This window comes from Spermophilus citellus (genome assembly GCF_964194105.1).
Source record: "Spermophilus citellus genome assembly, chromosome: 2".
NCBI lineage: Eukaryota > Metazoa > Chordata > Mammalia > Rodentia > Sciuridae > Spermophilus > Spermophilus citellus.
In genome coordinates, this window is record NC_138183.1 from 95,414,130 (window position 1) to 95,427,471 (window position 13,342).

Sequence of the window (13,342 nt, forward strand, 5' to 3'; positions counted from 1 at the left end):
TAGATCAGAGTGCTTTTCCTGTGAAGTATTACTTTGTACACCTTTTGTTTTATTTATAATATATGGATATGCACAATCTATATTTGCCTTTTTCTATTATTGTGATGAAATACATGAGGAAGGTAACTTACAAAGAAAAAAGTTTATTTAGCTCATAGTTTGTTAGGTAGCTAGATCTGGATAAGCCCTCCTTTGCTGTGTCCCATCACAACAGATGGCAACCTAGAGGGGTCACCTAGGATAAGGAGAAGTCATCTGCTGGAACAAGTAGCCAGAATCAAGCTCCATATTTTATAACAATCCTCTCATGAAAATTAACTGGAATTCTATGAGAACTATGTTAGTCCTTTTGTAGAGTAACACCCCAATAACCTTAATTATTTCCAATTAAGTCCCAGCTTTTAAAGTTTTCATCACTGCATCAACACACTAGGGACCAAGCCTCAAAAGCATTAACCCATGAACCACCAAGGGTTACATCAAAGAAAGTTTGAATCTGCAGCTCTATATAAATACTAGTAACTCAAATATTGTATTATCAATTTCAGGTAATAATACAAAATTATATCTTTATTACTAGTCCCTTCGCTTTCAGGAACATCGCTTCTTCTCAATTGAAAAGTGAGCACACCGACCATCCCTTTCCTGCCTCAGGTGGAGGTGACATATTTTCACACTGTGTTCCTGTTGATGTGTGGAAACCCCATGCTCCTTTTTGTGTTTCTAGGAGTGCATGTTATTTCCCCCAGACCTCTGCACTTAGTGTGACCAGGCAGGGACAGAGAGGCCTTTGCAAGGTTACCAGGACTTTTCATGCCTCCTATAAGCCACTGAGGCAAGTATGAACCTGTCCGCTCCATGAAAAGACCTAGAGAGATTCAGGCACCTATTCTCGCCATAGGTTTGGGAATGATCTTCATATTTCAAATAAGCTGTTTGTGCTGGATGCTGGAGCTTCTGGGTCTAAGGACATAAAAGTTCTTCGGAATCACCTGCAAGAAATTCGGAGTCAGATTGTTTTGGTGAGTATACCCTGGAGGGGTCTGGACCCAATTTTTGCTGTTACCAGCAGGGAGGAGGGTGCTTCTCTCTCTTGGTTGCTTTAGTTTTCAGGGGATGGCTTCACTTTCCCAGAACTGGGTGGTGAGGGGTGGGGAATGCTGTCCTATTTCTCTGTGGTAAGGCAGGAAGAGAGAGAAACAGGAAATGGTAGGAGATGGAGGGTTGTAATAGGCAAAAGGGAGCCATTTGGTGCATGAAATTCTTAAAGTTTTCATGTTTTGCTTAAATATAGAATTTCTTTTTACAAACTATAAAAGCAATTCTGAAGTGCTTTATTTTGGAATGTTTAGGAAAACTCTTGAAAGGTAGAAAAACATTCACTAGCAAAATTTACTGGAGAACATGTTTAGAAAATTCAGAGAAGTAGAAAAACAGTTACTTACAATTTTATTGAAGGACATGATATTATATGAGAACAAGAAGAATGAGATTGTGTTCTTGCTGTAGGTAAAATATAAGTAAATTTTTCACTTTTTGTGAAGTTGTATAAATTTAATACAATTCCAGTTAGTATCTATGTGGGATGAAGCAGGTAGAGTTTCTTGAAAGAATAAGTAGAACATAGTATAAAGGCCCTATAATTAATTAAATAGCAACAGCTCAGAGAATGTCTACATAAATCATAATATCTATAGAAATTTAACAGAAAACAAATACATTATTTTCATTTAGTGGGGAAAACTTTTACTTAATAAAAATCCTATTTCATTGGTTAGTTGCCCAGAGTGTAAAGTTGAACTATCCTACAAGATAGATACCCCAAATTAATGGATTAAAATGTTTAAGTACGCAAATACAAAGCAGTAAATATCCCAAATGGAAATTTTGGAGAATGTGGTTTTAAAATAACTTGGGACTGAGTAAGCAAGGTAAAAACAACCCTAGAAATTTTCTAATAATGTATACTTATTTGGCAAAATAAAGATTAAAAAATATATATAGATGATTAAAAATTAAAAAAATGAAATACTGAACTGGGAAAAACATTCTCAGTGCACTTGACAGATAAAATATTATTTATCTAAAATGTACAAACAGCTCTCCTAAGCTGGTAAGAAATGGAAAAACCTGCTAAATGGAAAACATGCTAAAATGGAAAAATAATAATCTGTTCTCAGGCATGTCCCTGCTGCCCAAGCTTGAGTCTAGACTCTCCCTCTCCTACCCAGTGGGGCCACCTCATGATTTATCTCCCCTTCCCAAACCTTGAACATCCAGCAACAGGCTCTCATTCCAGACAGGCTTTCAGAATTCTCAGGAAACCCTCTCCTTTCATGAAGACCCTGACCTCACACCTCAGATATCCTCAATTTCCTGTCAAAGTCCCATGGCACAGTTGGCAGATGGCAGGCTTCTGGGAACATGGTACCAGAAGCCAGTGGGCAGTGAACTTGGAACAAACAGTAGCCTGTGAAGAGCCAGGTGCTCCCCCAGGTCAGGATCAGGGCCTCTATTCCCAGGGATCTTGAAGATTTTGAGCTGAAATGTGGTACATCAGCTGCTGGACAGACTGATGCCCCCAAACTTCTAAGGACAGGCAGGTAGAACCCCTCAAATAAACTGCCTTTATCCCTGAGAATTTTTTTTTTAATTAGGAAATAGAATTAGCTGATACAAAAAAAAATGCGATTTGGAGACAGATGTCAAATTAAGGATGCAGTGCGGTTTGTAGCTTGTGTGGTGTCTAATTAGGATGGTGTGTTTGTTTAACCAACTTCAAAGGTTAAAAACCAATTTCAAGCCAATTACCAATAATGAATCTAATCTGAAATAGTATTTCGACAATAGTTCCCATGAATGTTCTCATGTTGATAATGATACCCATGCTCTTTACTTCTCTGTGCTCACTGCATGACCACTGCTCTACTGAAATAGTCACTAACCATTGAATGAGGGAATAAGAAAGTGAATGAAGAAAAGAAGGAGGGAGGGAAAAAAATGAGTAAAACATGAAGAGTTGATGAACTTTAGTTGATGGATTGAGTCCACAATTCCCAAACAAATGTGAAGACTCACCATCTATTTAACATGATTGACAGTGCCTCTACACAACTGTATATTTGATAGATTTTGCTTACATACAGGTGCACTAAAACACTAACTACCCCAGTACTCCACAAGCAAAGTGTTAACTCATTCACCAGGGTTATGCACAGCATGCAGGAATAAATGGCATCCTCTTCACTGGGCTCCACCTCCTAACACCCTCTGCTAACTTGCCTTGCCCTGTCCCTGTAGGGCTGCCCTCCCATGACACACCTCTGTGAGAAAATCATCTCCACGCTGCCTTCTTGGAGGAAGCTCAATGGGCCCAATCAACTGATGTCACTGCAGCAGTTCATGTATGATGTGCAGGACCAGTTGAACCCCTTGGCCAGTGAGGAGGACCTCAGGCGCATCGCACAACAGCTCCACAGCACAGGCGAGGTAAGGGCTACCCGGAGCCAGGAATGTCCTCAAGGGATTCCAGGGACCCATTTCTGTCCCACGATCCAGCTCCTGAAGTATGGATGAGCATGGGGTAACAGAGTGGAAATGGCCCAGTTACCCACAATATCTTTAGTTGTGTTGCTTTTACAGCATCAACTGATTCTTAGAACTGCAGTTCTCTGCATCTGCTTTACCTTAGCAGCTGCTGTTGAGTTTTCTTTGGTTTATTTTATCTTCCAAATCCTGTTAGATCATGGGTACAGGACTTCTGCCCTAGGTGATTAGGTCTACTTCCCCCTCATTGGGCACCTGGTTCTTCCTTAGTCTTCCTGGCACTCTTCAGGATAGCTGCTCCTGGTGTCGGGAGGTGCCAGCTCCAAACAGACATCCTAGGTTGACAAACAATTGAGAAAAGATAGTGAGGTGTCCTAACTGAGAGGATGACTGGATATGCTAAGACAGATAAGTAGTATCATAATTGGAGTACACAAAAATCCCAGCAACTGATGCCTGCTAGAAATGACAGAAAAGTGGAAATCTTAACTTTTGGTTGTGTGACATTCAGCACTGCGATGCAGTTTGGAAATATTGTTATAATTCTATGTATGCCCATTTCCAGGAAAGAAATCCATCCTATGAAATTCAGGAGACAGCATGAGCTATTCTGGGCCAAGAGTAGCCATTCTGAATATTAACAGCTAGAAGCAGTTCTGAGAATATTAAAAACCAGAAGCTTGACTCTCTAATCTTGGGAGCCATATCAGGGTCATGTCATGAATTTTCAGTCTAAGGCTCAATTTTGAACAGAACCATATAGGGAAGGCATCCAAAGGCCTAAGCCAAAATAGGGAAGAAGAGTTCACTTGTTGCCAACAGGTACAGTCTGAAATCCCTATGAGGAAGAAGCCTATTCTGATCACTGTTATTCATAGCACTATTCTAGAATGGAGAAGAAATAGAGGAAAGGTAGCTGTTCTCTAAAACAAAAAGTGACTTCTGGTTTTTGTTATATTTTTTTCTTTTCCAACTTTTGGTTTTTGTTAGTTTGGTATTTGGTACTGGGGATCGAACCCAGGGGTGCTTTATCACTGAGCTACATCCAAGCCCTTTTTGATTATTTTGACACAAGGTCTTACTAAGTTGGTAAGAGTCTTGTAGGCTGACCTTAAACTTGTGATCCTTTTGCCTTAGCCCCTCTAATGCCTGTTATTACAGGCATGTACCACCACACCTAGCCCCACTTGGTTTCTTGAAGAAATAAACATGATCCAAAGAGCTGAAGTCTCCTTTGTTCACTATCTCTGGTCTCATTCCTCTTCTTTCTTGGGGAGAACTGTTATCATGATGGCATATTTTTCCAGACCCTTTTTATGAAGTATGTTTAAAATTTACATAATGGCATATTAATACCACATACTGCATTCTTTTTTGAAAAAGTTCAAAAAGTTGAGAGAAGTTGTAAGAACACTGCCATGAATCCTTATATACTCTACACCTAAATTTACCTTTTGCTATATTTTCTGGGTTTCTCTTCTATTCATTTACATATTTATTTTAAAGTGTCAATACATTGTACTTCTAAATAATTTGATCTATATCTCCAAAGAGATGGATGTTTGCCCACATAATCTGATACAATCGATGATTATATTCCAGAAACATAACATTGATATAGGACTATGGCTATGTCATCTTTATACAAAGGTTCTTTATTTTTCCCAACAACTTCTCTTATGGATGTTTTTATTCATTTACATATTTATTTTGGGATTCAGAATCAAGTTGAAAATTACCCATTGCAGTATTTGCAGTGTTTGATTACCATATCTCCTCTTATTCTTCCCCCTTTTCTCATTGTCTTTTTTTTTTCTTTCATTACATATTGGACCTTTTTTTTTTTTTGAGAGTCATATGTAGTTGCTTCTCAGAATCTCTCTTTTGTTCTCAAGTTAGTTTGGGTGGAATCATTATTTTAGAGACGAATCCACGGAACTGCCCTGTGTGGTTTCTTAGAAGGTCTGCTCAGGTTCTCTCACTGGGATTAGGCTTCTCTGTGCTCTTAGTGATGGGTGCCTTTGCCTTGGGTTCCATTCCTACTAGTGACTTTGTATCATCCCCTCTGACAGATCAACATAATACAAAGTGAAACTGTGCAGGATGTGCTGCTCCTGGATCCCCGCTGGCTCTGCACCAATGTCCTGGTGAAACTGCTTTCGGTGGAAACTCCCAGGGCCCTGCACCATTACAGGGGCCGCTACACCATGGAGGACATCCAGCGCTTGGTACCTGATAGTGACGTGGAAGAACTGCTGCAGATCCTGGATGCCATGGACATCTGTGCCCGTGACCTGAGCAGCGGGACCATGGTGGATGTCCCTGCATTGATCAAGACAGATAACCTGCAGCGCTCCTGGACAGACGAAGAGGACGAGGTGATGGTGTACGGTGGTGTGCGCATTGTTCCTGTGGAGCATCTTACTCCCTTCCCGTGTGGCATCTTTCATAAAGTTCAGGTGAACCTGTGTCGGTGGATTCACCAGCAGAGCACAGAGGGTGATGCAGACATTCGCCTGTGGGTAAGCGGCTGCAAGATTGCCAACCGTGGGGCAGAGCTACTGGTGCTGCTGGTCAACCATGGCCAGGGCATCGAAGTACAGGTACGTGGGCTAGAGACTGAGAAGATCAAGTGCTGCCTGCTGCTGGACTCGGTGTGCAGTACTATTGAGAATGTCATGGCCACCACATTGCCGGGGCTGTTGACAGTGAAGCACTACCTGAGCCCTCAGCAGCTGCGAGAGCACCATGAGCCCGTTATGATCTACCAGCCACGAGATTTCTTCCGAGCACAGACCCTGAAGGAGAGTTCCCTGACGAATACCATGGGTGGGTACAAGGAGAGCTTCAGCAGCATCACCTGCTTTGGGTGTCATGATGTATACTCACAGGCTAGTCTTGGCATGGAAATCCATGCATCGGATTTGAACCTCCTGACCCGAAGGAAACTGAGTCGCCTACTGGATCCACCTGACCCTATGGGGAAGGACTGGTGCCTTCTGGCCATGAACTTGGGCCTCCCGGACCTTGTGGCTAAATACAACACCAATACTGGGGCCCCTAGGGATTTCCTCCCAAGCCCAGTTCATGCCCTGCTACGGGAATGGACCTCCTACCCTGAGAGCACAGTGGGCGTCCTCATGTCCAAACTGAGGGAGCTGGGTCGCAGGGATGCCGCAGACTTTTTACTGAAGGCATCCTCTGTGTTCAAAATTAACCTGGATGGCAATGGCCAGGAAGCCTATGCATCAAGCTGCAATAGTGGCACGTCTTACAATTCCATTAGCTCTGTGGTGTCCCGGTGAAGGTAGCCTGGACTTGGACAGGGTTTCTTCCAACTGCAGAAGCAAGGGATGCAGTTCATCCTTTCTAGTGGAGATCTTGGGACTTTCCTTCCTGCGCCCACATTCTGAAGATGCTAGCTTCCCTCCCTCCTGCTTTGCCTGTTTCCCTGCCACCACCTCCCTCCCTCACACCTATCCTTTGTCTAAGGATGGTCTTTCTAGTCAAGAGGGTAGACAATACCCTTCATTTTGGCCACTTGAAAAACTAATGTCTGTCCTATCAGTGTTTTGGACTCCATCTCTTGTCCTACAGTACCTTGCTTCTTGCCAGTAATTTTATTGGAATTCATAACTTTTCAATGAAATTTTTTTAAACTACTTTATTGAGAAAGCGCACATTTATCCACAATGTATATTTCTTACACTCTTTTCTTTGTTATACCAGCTCCTCAACTTATCTTTTATATTTGTAGAAGAGATTCCCATGCTTGGACCCCCACTGTATGATTTATAAACAGACAATATGTGAGTGCCTTTTGCAGAAGAGGGTATGTCTGAAATCATCTAAGTCAGCCAGGCGCTGTCACCAAGGAAATGCTACCTCTCTGTCCCTTGCTGTATGCTGATCATCGCCAGAGGTGCTTCACTCTGAGTTTTTGTTTTTGTTTTTATTTTCTTGGTGTTTGGGGTGGGGACGTCTGTTTCATTCAGCAAGGAAAGGGGACAACGAAATCTTCCTCCAGGGTGATTTCATAGCCAGTGTTGTTCTACAAAAACATTTTCCACTTGGCTTTTGTTGCAATGTCCATGTGAATGTGCACATGAAACCTACAAACTGTCACGCTTCATCATCCTCTCTCATCTCAGGTAGAAGGTTGACACAGTTGTAGGGTTGTGAAGACCTGTGTAAGAATTCAGAAGATCCCTGGCTCATGATTTGTGGAAGTCTGTTGTGGTTGGTGTATAGAAGATGGTTTCCACATTTAGATCCTGATTTGATAATTTCTTGTATTTGAAGTCAAAAAGAAAATACAGGAACAGGCTTTCTTGCAGTGATTTGACATTGTGATAGAATTTTAAGTTGATGAGGGAAACATGTCCTAATTCTTCTGTCCTGAGAAGCATGTAGTGTTAATGTAATATCATCTGTGTGTATTTTTACACATACACACACACACACACACTATGTATATACCTATATATTAATACTGGTATTTTTACTTAATCTATAATATGTCATAAAAGAAACGTTTGCTTTTCTTTTTTCTCTTTTTTTTAAATAAATAAACTTGCTTATTGCATTGGATTTGTTGTTCATTAATTCAAAAACAGTTCTCTCTCTTTGTTGGGTTTTCCCTACCAACACCTTACAAACCAATCGTAAACCCAGAAAGCCATTAAACCTAAAGCCCCAGAGGTTGGAAAACAATCAAATTTTCTTAGGTGCTTACTTATTATTGATGCTTACTGTAGCATGGGAAAGTAAAAACAGCCCAGATAATTTTAACATTTTTTCTCACTTTTTGTGTTCCTATTTATCTTTTTTTAATTTGTTTTAGTTATACATGACAGTAGAATGCATTAATGCACTTTGATGTATAATAAATAGATCCGATATAATTTCTCATTTTTCTGAGTTGTACATGTTGTAGAATCACATTGGTCATGCAGTCACATATATACAGAAAGTAATAATTTCTGTTGTGTTTTACTATTCTTCCTATCCTCATATCTCCTCTCCTCCCTTCCCTTCACTTCTCTTTGTCTAATCTAAGTTAATGCTGTTCTTCTCTAGTGCCCCACACCTTATTGTGAATTAGCATCTGCATATTAGAGAAAACATTTGGCCTTTGGTTTTGGGGGATTGGCTTATTTACTTAGTATGATATTCTCCAACTCCATACATTTACTGGTGAATGCAATAATTTCATTTTTAAAAACTGAGTAATATTCAACTGAATATCTATACCACATTTTCTTTATCCATTCATCTATTGGAGGACACCAAAAGCGCTATACAGATTTAATGCAATTTCTATTAAAATCCCAATGACATTCTTCATAGAAATAGAAGAAGTAATCATAAAATTTATTTAGAAAAATAAAAGACCCAGAATATCCAGAGCAATCCTTAGCAAGAGATGTGAAGCAGGAGGCATCACAATACCAGACCTTAAACAATACTGCAGAGCTATAGTACCAAAAATGGCATGGTACTGGCACCAAAATAGACTTGTAGACCAATGGTACACAATAGGAGACACAGAGACAAACCCACATAAATATGGTTAAACCATCATACTAGACAAAGGTGCCAAAAACATTCACTGGAGAAAAAAATAGCCTATTCAACAAATGGTGCTGGGAAAACTGAAAATCCCTCTTTAGAAAAATGAAATTAAGCCTCTATTTCTTACCCTGCACAAAAATCAACTCAAAGTAGATCAAAGACGTAAGCACAAGAACAGAGAGACCCTGTGCCTAATAGAAGAAAAAGTAGGTCCAAATCTTCAGCATGTCAGCCTAGGATCTGACTCCCTTAATAAGATGCTTAAAGTGCAAGAAGTAAAATCAAGAATCAACTAATGCAATAGATTCAAATTAAAAACTTCTTCTCAGCTAAGGAAACAATCTTGTGAGGAAAGAGCCTACAGATTGGGAGAAAATCTTTACCACATTCACCTCCAATAAAGCATTAATCTTTAGAACTCAAAAAACCAAATAACTCAATCAATAAATGGGCTAAGGAACTCAACAGACATTTCATAGGAGAAATACAATCAATCAACAAATATATGAAAAAATGTTCAACATCTCTAGCAATTAGAGAAATGCAAATCAAAACTACACTAAGAGTCCATCCCACTTCTGTCAGAATGGCAATCATCAAGAATACAGGCAACAATAAATGTTGGCAAGGATGTGGGGAATAAAGATCCACTCATACATTGAAAATTGGTAAAACCACTATGGAAATCAGTATGGAGATTCCCAGAAAACTTGGAATGGAACCACCATTTGACCCAGCTATTCCACTCCTTGGTTTATACCTAAAGGAATTAAAAGCAGCCATCTCCTATAATGCAGCCATGCAATATTTATAGCAGCTCAATTCACAATAGCTAAACTATGGAACCAAGTGACATCTTTTAATCCTGACAACAGGAACAGAAGAAAGTTTGTGGCATTTATACCGAGAAACAGTGGGTAGCACCAGGAACAAGAGAAGGCTTCTAGCAGGAAATACCTGTTTTCCTGCTGTTCTTTAACTAAATATTACATTTGTCCAGGGCATCGGCTAGGAATTTTACAACTGATCAACCTCTAGTACCTAGATGTGACAAATGCTAGAGGTGACAAAACCATAATTGAATAAAAATCTCAAGATTGAGTTAAAGAACAATGTGCAGAGAAGTAAAAAGGAAAGAAGGAAAAATACTAAAATGGTAATGATGATTGTGCTTATAGGAATACAGTTCTCTTTTATAATGAGAAAAGATATATTAAGGAATATATATAAATATAAAGATATATTAAGAAATAAACTGATATATTAAGGAATAAAAGATATATTAAGGAATAAACTAAATAAAAGATATATTAAGGAATACACTAGTATCAAAATTATGGTTGCTTTCAAGAGTGAACCTCACATTCTTACCAGCCCCATCCTGAATGTTAGCCTCAGTCTCTCCTACCTCAAGGAACCTTACATCACTGGGGCATAACAGCAGACAGAAAACCAGAGGCCAGGGATGACCTCCTGCAGCATCTGTGTGCAACATTCCAGAGAAGGCCTTTGACTAGATCATACTGGGTCATGTGGCCATCCCTGTGAGAATCACAATGTTTAGAGAGACAGTGCCTATATGATAGTGCCCCTGTTCCTCTTCCCTGGACTGATGATGGGGAGGAGCAAATTGCCACAAAAAGGTGTTCAGTTGTTTTTTTTTTCCCAGCTGTCATTTTACTTTTAATAGTTTTTTTTATTGGTTGTTCACAACATTACAAAGCTCTTGACAAATCATATTTCATACATTAGAATCAAGTGGGTTATGAACTCCCATTTTTACCCCAAATACAGATTGCAGAAGGGGAGGATGCTGGGCAAACAAATAAAGGGATTGCTAGATTATTTACTATTTAACTTTTGTTGTGTGCAGGTCTCGGGACAGGTACCTGCTCATCTGGTTCTTGGATCTCCAGGCTCCTGAAATATTGAAGTCACACTCCAGAATCTTTATAATCAAGAGCTTAAGGCTTACTGAGCTCACTGCACAATTCTGTGACCTGTCATGGAGGAATTACAGGAGGCAGGGTGGGGACTTGAGTACCAGGAACTGTGATCAATTGGGAAAGCCTTTGGACGAGGAAGAAACCAGACTATAATTCATCTCCTGTGGATATAGTAAAAACTATGATATGCAAGTTGTTATGATCCAGAAAGAAAAGCCATTCATGGGGCCTTTTCTTTAACATAGCTAGGAAATTCACTGGGGAAGCATGTTCCTTGTTATCTCTCAGTTGTGGTGCCCTATGGTACCTGAGGTCTTAAGTATGGACAAAAGCATCCCAGGGACTAGATGTAATGTGGGTTTTTGGGCATTCCTGTGAATTCAAATTGGTTCCAAAATCTGGATCTCCATATGCCTGAAAGCAATCAGAACTCTGGGTGGGAATTCTGATGATGGGTTTATAGAAAAGAGTTTACAATTACAACTTCAGAATTCACAGAATTCTAAATCTAAATTGAGTCCCATCAGAGTCCATTTAGGTCTTACCCCTGATGGTGTGACCTCAGAAAAGCCATGCCAATGTGAGGGTGTGACTAGATTTTCCTGGATAAAGAGCTACCAGAGCCATCCAGTTGTAAAACCTTGAGGGCACGAGAGAGATGGGAATTTATAAATGAAAGGCCCTCATTAAGAGCAAGAGGACAGTTTTAATTTTGTAAGATGAAAAAGTTCTGGGGTTGGCTGGAGGTTTTGGTTGGAGAACAATTTGAATGTATTGCCTATGATCTTTGCAGTTACACATGATTAAAGTGGTAAATTTTACTCATAAATATTTTACTACTTTAAAAAATAGATTAACTAGAACCAAAAAGTGCCCCAGTAGCAATAAAGAGTAATGCACAAAATTACCCATTGCATTTAGAGCAGCCCAGTAAAGCAGAATATAGGAAAAGTGATATATATATGTTTTTTTTTAACCAGAAGTGAGAAGTCAGAGTTTTCTTTGGCTTCTTTCCTGTTGGTTTGCAATGAATTTTTTTTACTTACTGAGTTGGCACCATTCTGTTTGCAATACTGAATTCTTGGAGATTTACCAGGCCAGACTCTTTATGAGGAGCAGTATTCTCCAATTCATCATTCCAAGACAAATGTGGAGCACCTGTTGTGGTCCCAGCTCCATGCTTCCCATGGGAGTGCAGTTCACTGAGAGAGCATCAGGCCTCAATTCCACAGTTGCATCAGGAATTTGTTCTCAGGGCCTGGTTTCAGAGATGGTAGCTGGGCTCTGGGCAGCAACTGAGATTGAAGTCTGACTCCATCATTGTTGCCAGAAGTCAAGTACTAATGAGACACTTGTGCCTCCAAAGCCTTCAGTCCCAGAAATCAGCAGCTTCCACATATGGAACCAGGAGAGGGATAGACTCCTCTATCTCAGGTGAATGCCCTGGCCAGAGAGTTGGCCAAGGAGAAGCCTCCACAAGTGGACATTAAAGAGTAGTTAGCCCACTTTCTCCTTCCCTGACAGAAAAGATACCCTGGGGTTTGTCTGGTACAGGTGTTTACCACCAGGACTGAGAGATGCTCATATTTCCTTGGAACCACCCACCCCAATGATTGCTGGCTGGTAACCACATGTTCCCTAGGCCAATTTTTCTTCAGAAAGGAGTTGCTTGTGTATGGCAGGTGAGGGAGGACAGAAGAGGACTCACACAAATGCCTGCAGTAGAGTCTCTTGGACCTTGAGCTGTTCACATTGTGTCACCTTGAGGACTAAACTGATAGTTTCACCAGGTGTCCAAGGCTATGACTCTAACCCATTTGGATCCTTGTCAAGAACAAGGATGTACTTGAACCAGTCTGTGATGGATGACTGCTCATCTTGTCCCATTGAAATCACATAAATTTACAAGTACAAGAAATCTTAGAAATTATTTGATTTGACAATACTATCTTTAGGGACTAGAAGAAAAAAGATGAAAGATTAAGATCAAGTTGCACAGTTAATTATTCCCAATTCAGACTATGTGTTGGGCCATCTGAGGGCGATTTATACTGCTATGCTAACATGCTTATTTTATAATCTTGTGTGTGTATATATATATATATATATATATATATATATATATATCTGTGTATGTATGACATATGTACAAATATGTGTTTATATTTATATATATATTTATAATCTCATATATATATATCTGTGTATGTATGACATATGTATGAATATGTGTTTCTCATGAGTGTACATGCATATTGGACAAGTGTATGCATGTG

General features: G+C 39.9%; 1 protein-coding gene across 1 annotated transcript in view; it reads left to right on the top strand.

Annotated features, from left to right (window-relative positions):
• The window catches only part of LOC308638352 (death-associated protein kinase 1-like), an 84,379-nt gene extending 76,243 nt beyond the window's left edge, over nucleotides 1-8,136 (top strand). The window contains exons 22-24 of the mRNA XM_081275730.1: nucleotides 902-1,022; nucleotides 3,301-3,489; nucleotides 5,619-8,136. Of these exons, the coding sequence (XP_081131856.1) occupies nucleotides 902-1,022; nucleotides 3,301-3,489; nucleotides 5,619-6,851 (1,543 nt within the window). The 3' untranslated portion in view covers nucleotides 6,852-8,136. The remainder of the gene's footprint in view (nucleotides 1-901; nucleotides 1,023-3,300; nucleotides 3,490-5,618) is intronic.
• The last annotated feature ends 5,206 nt before the right edge of the window (nucleotides 8,137-13,342 follow it).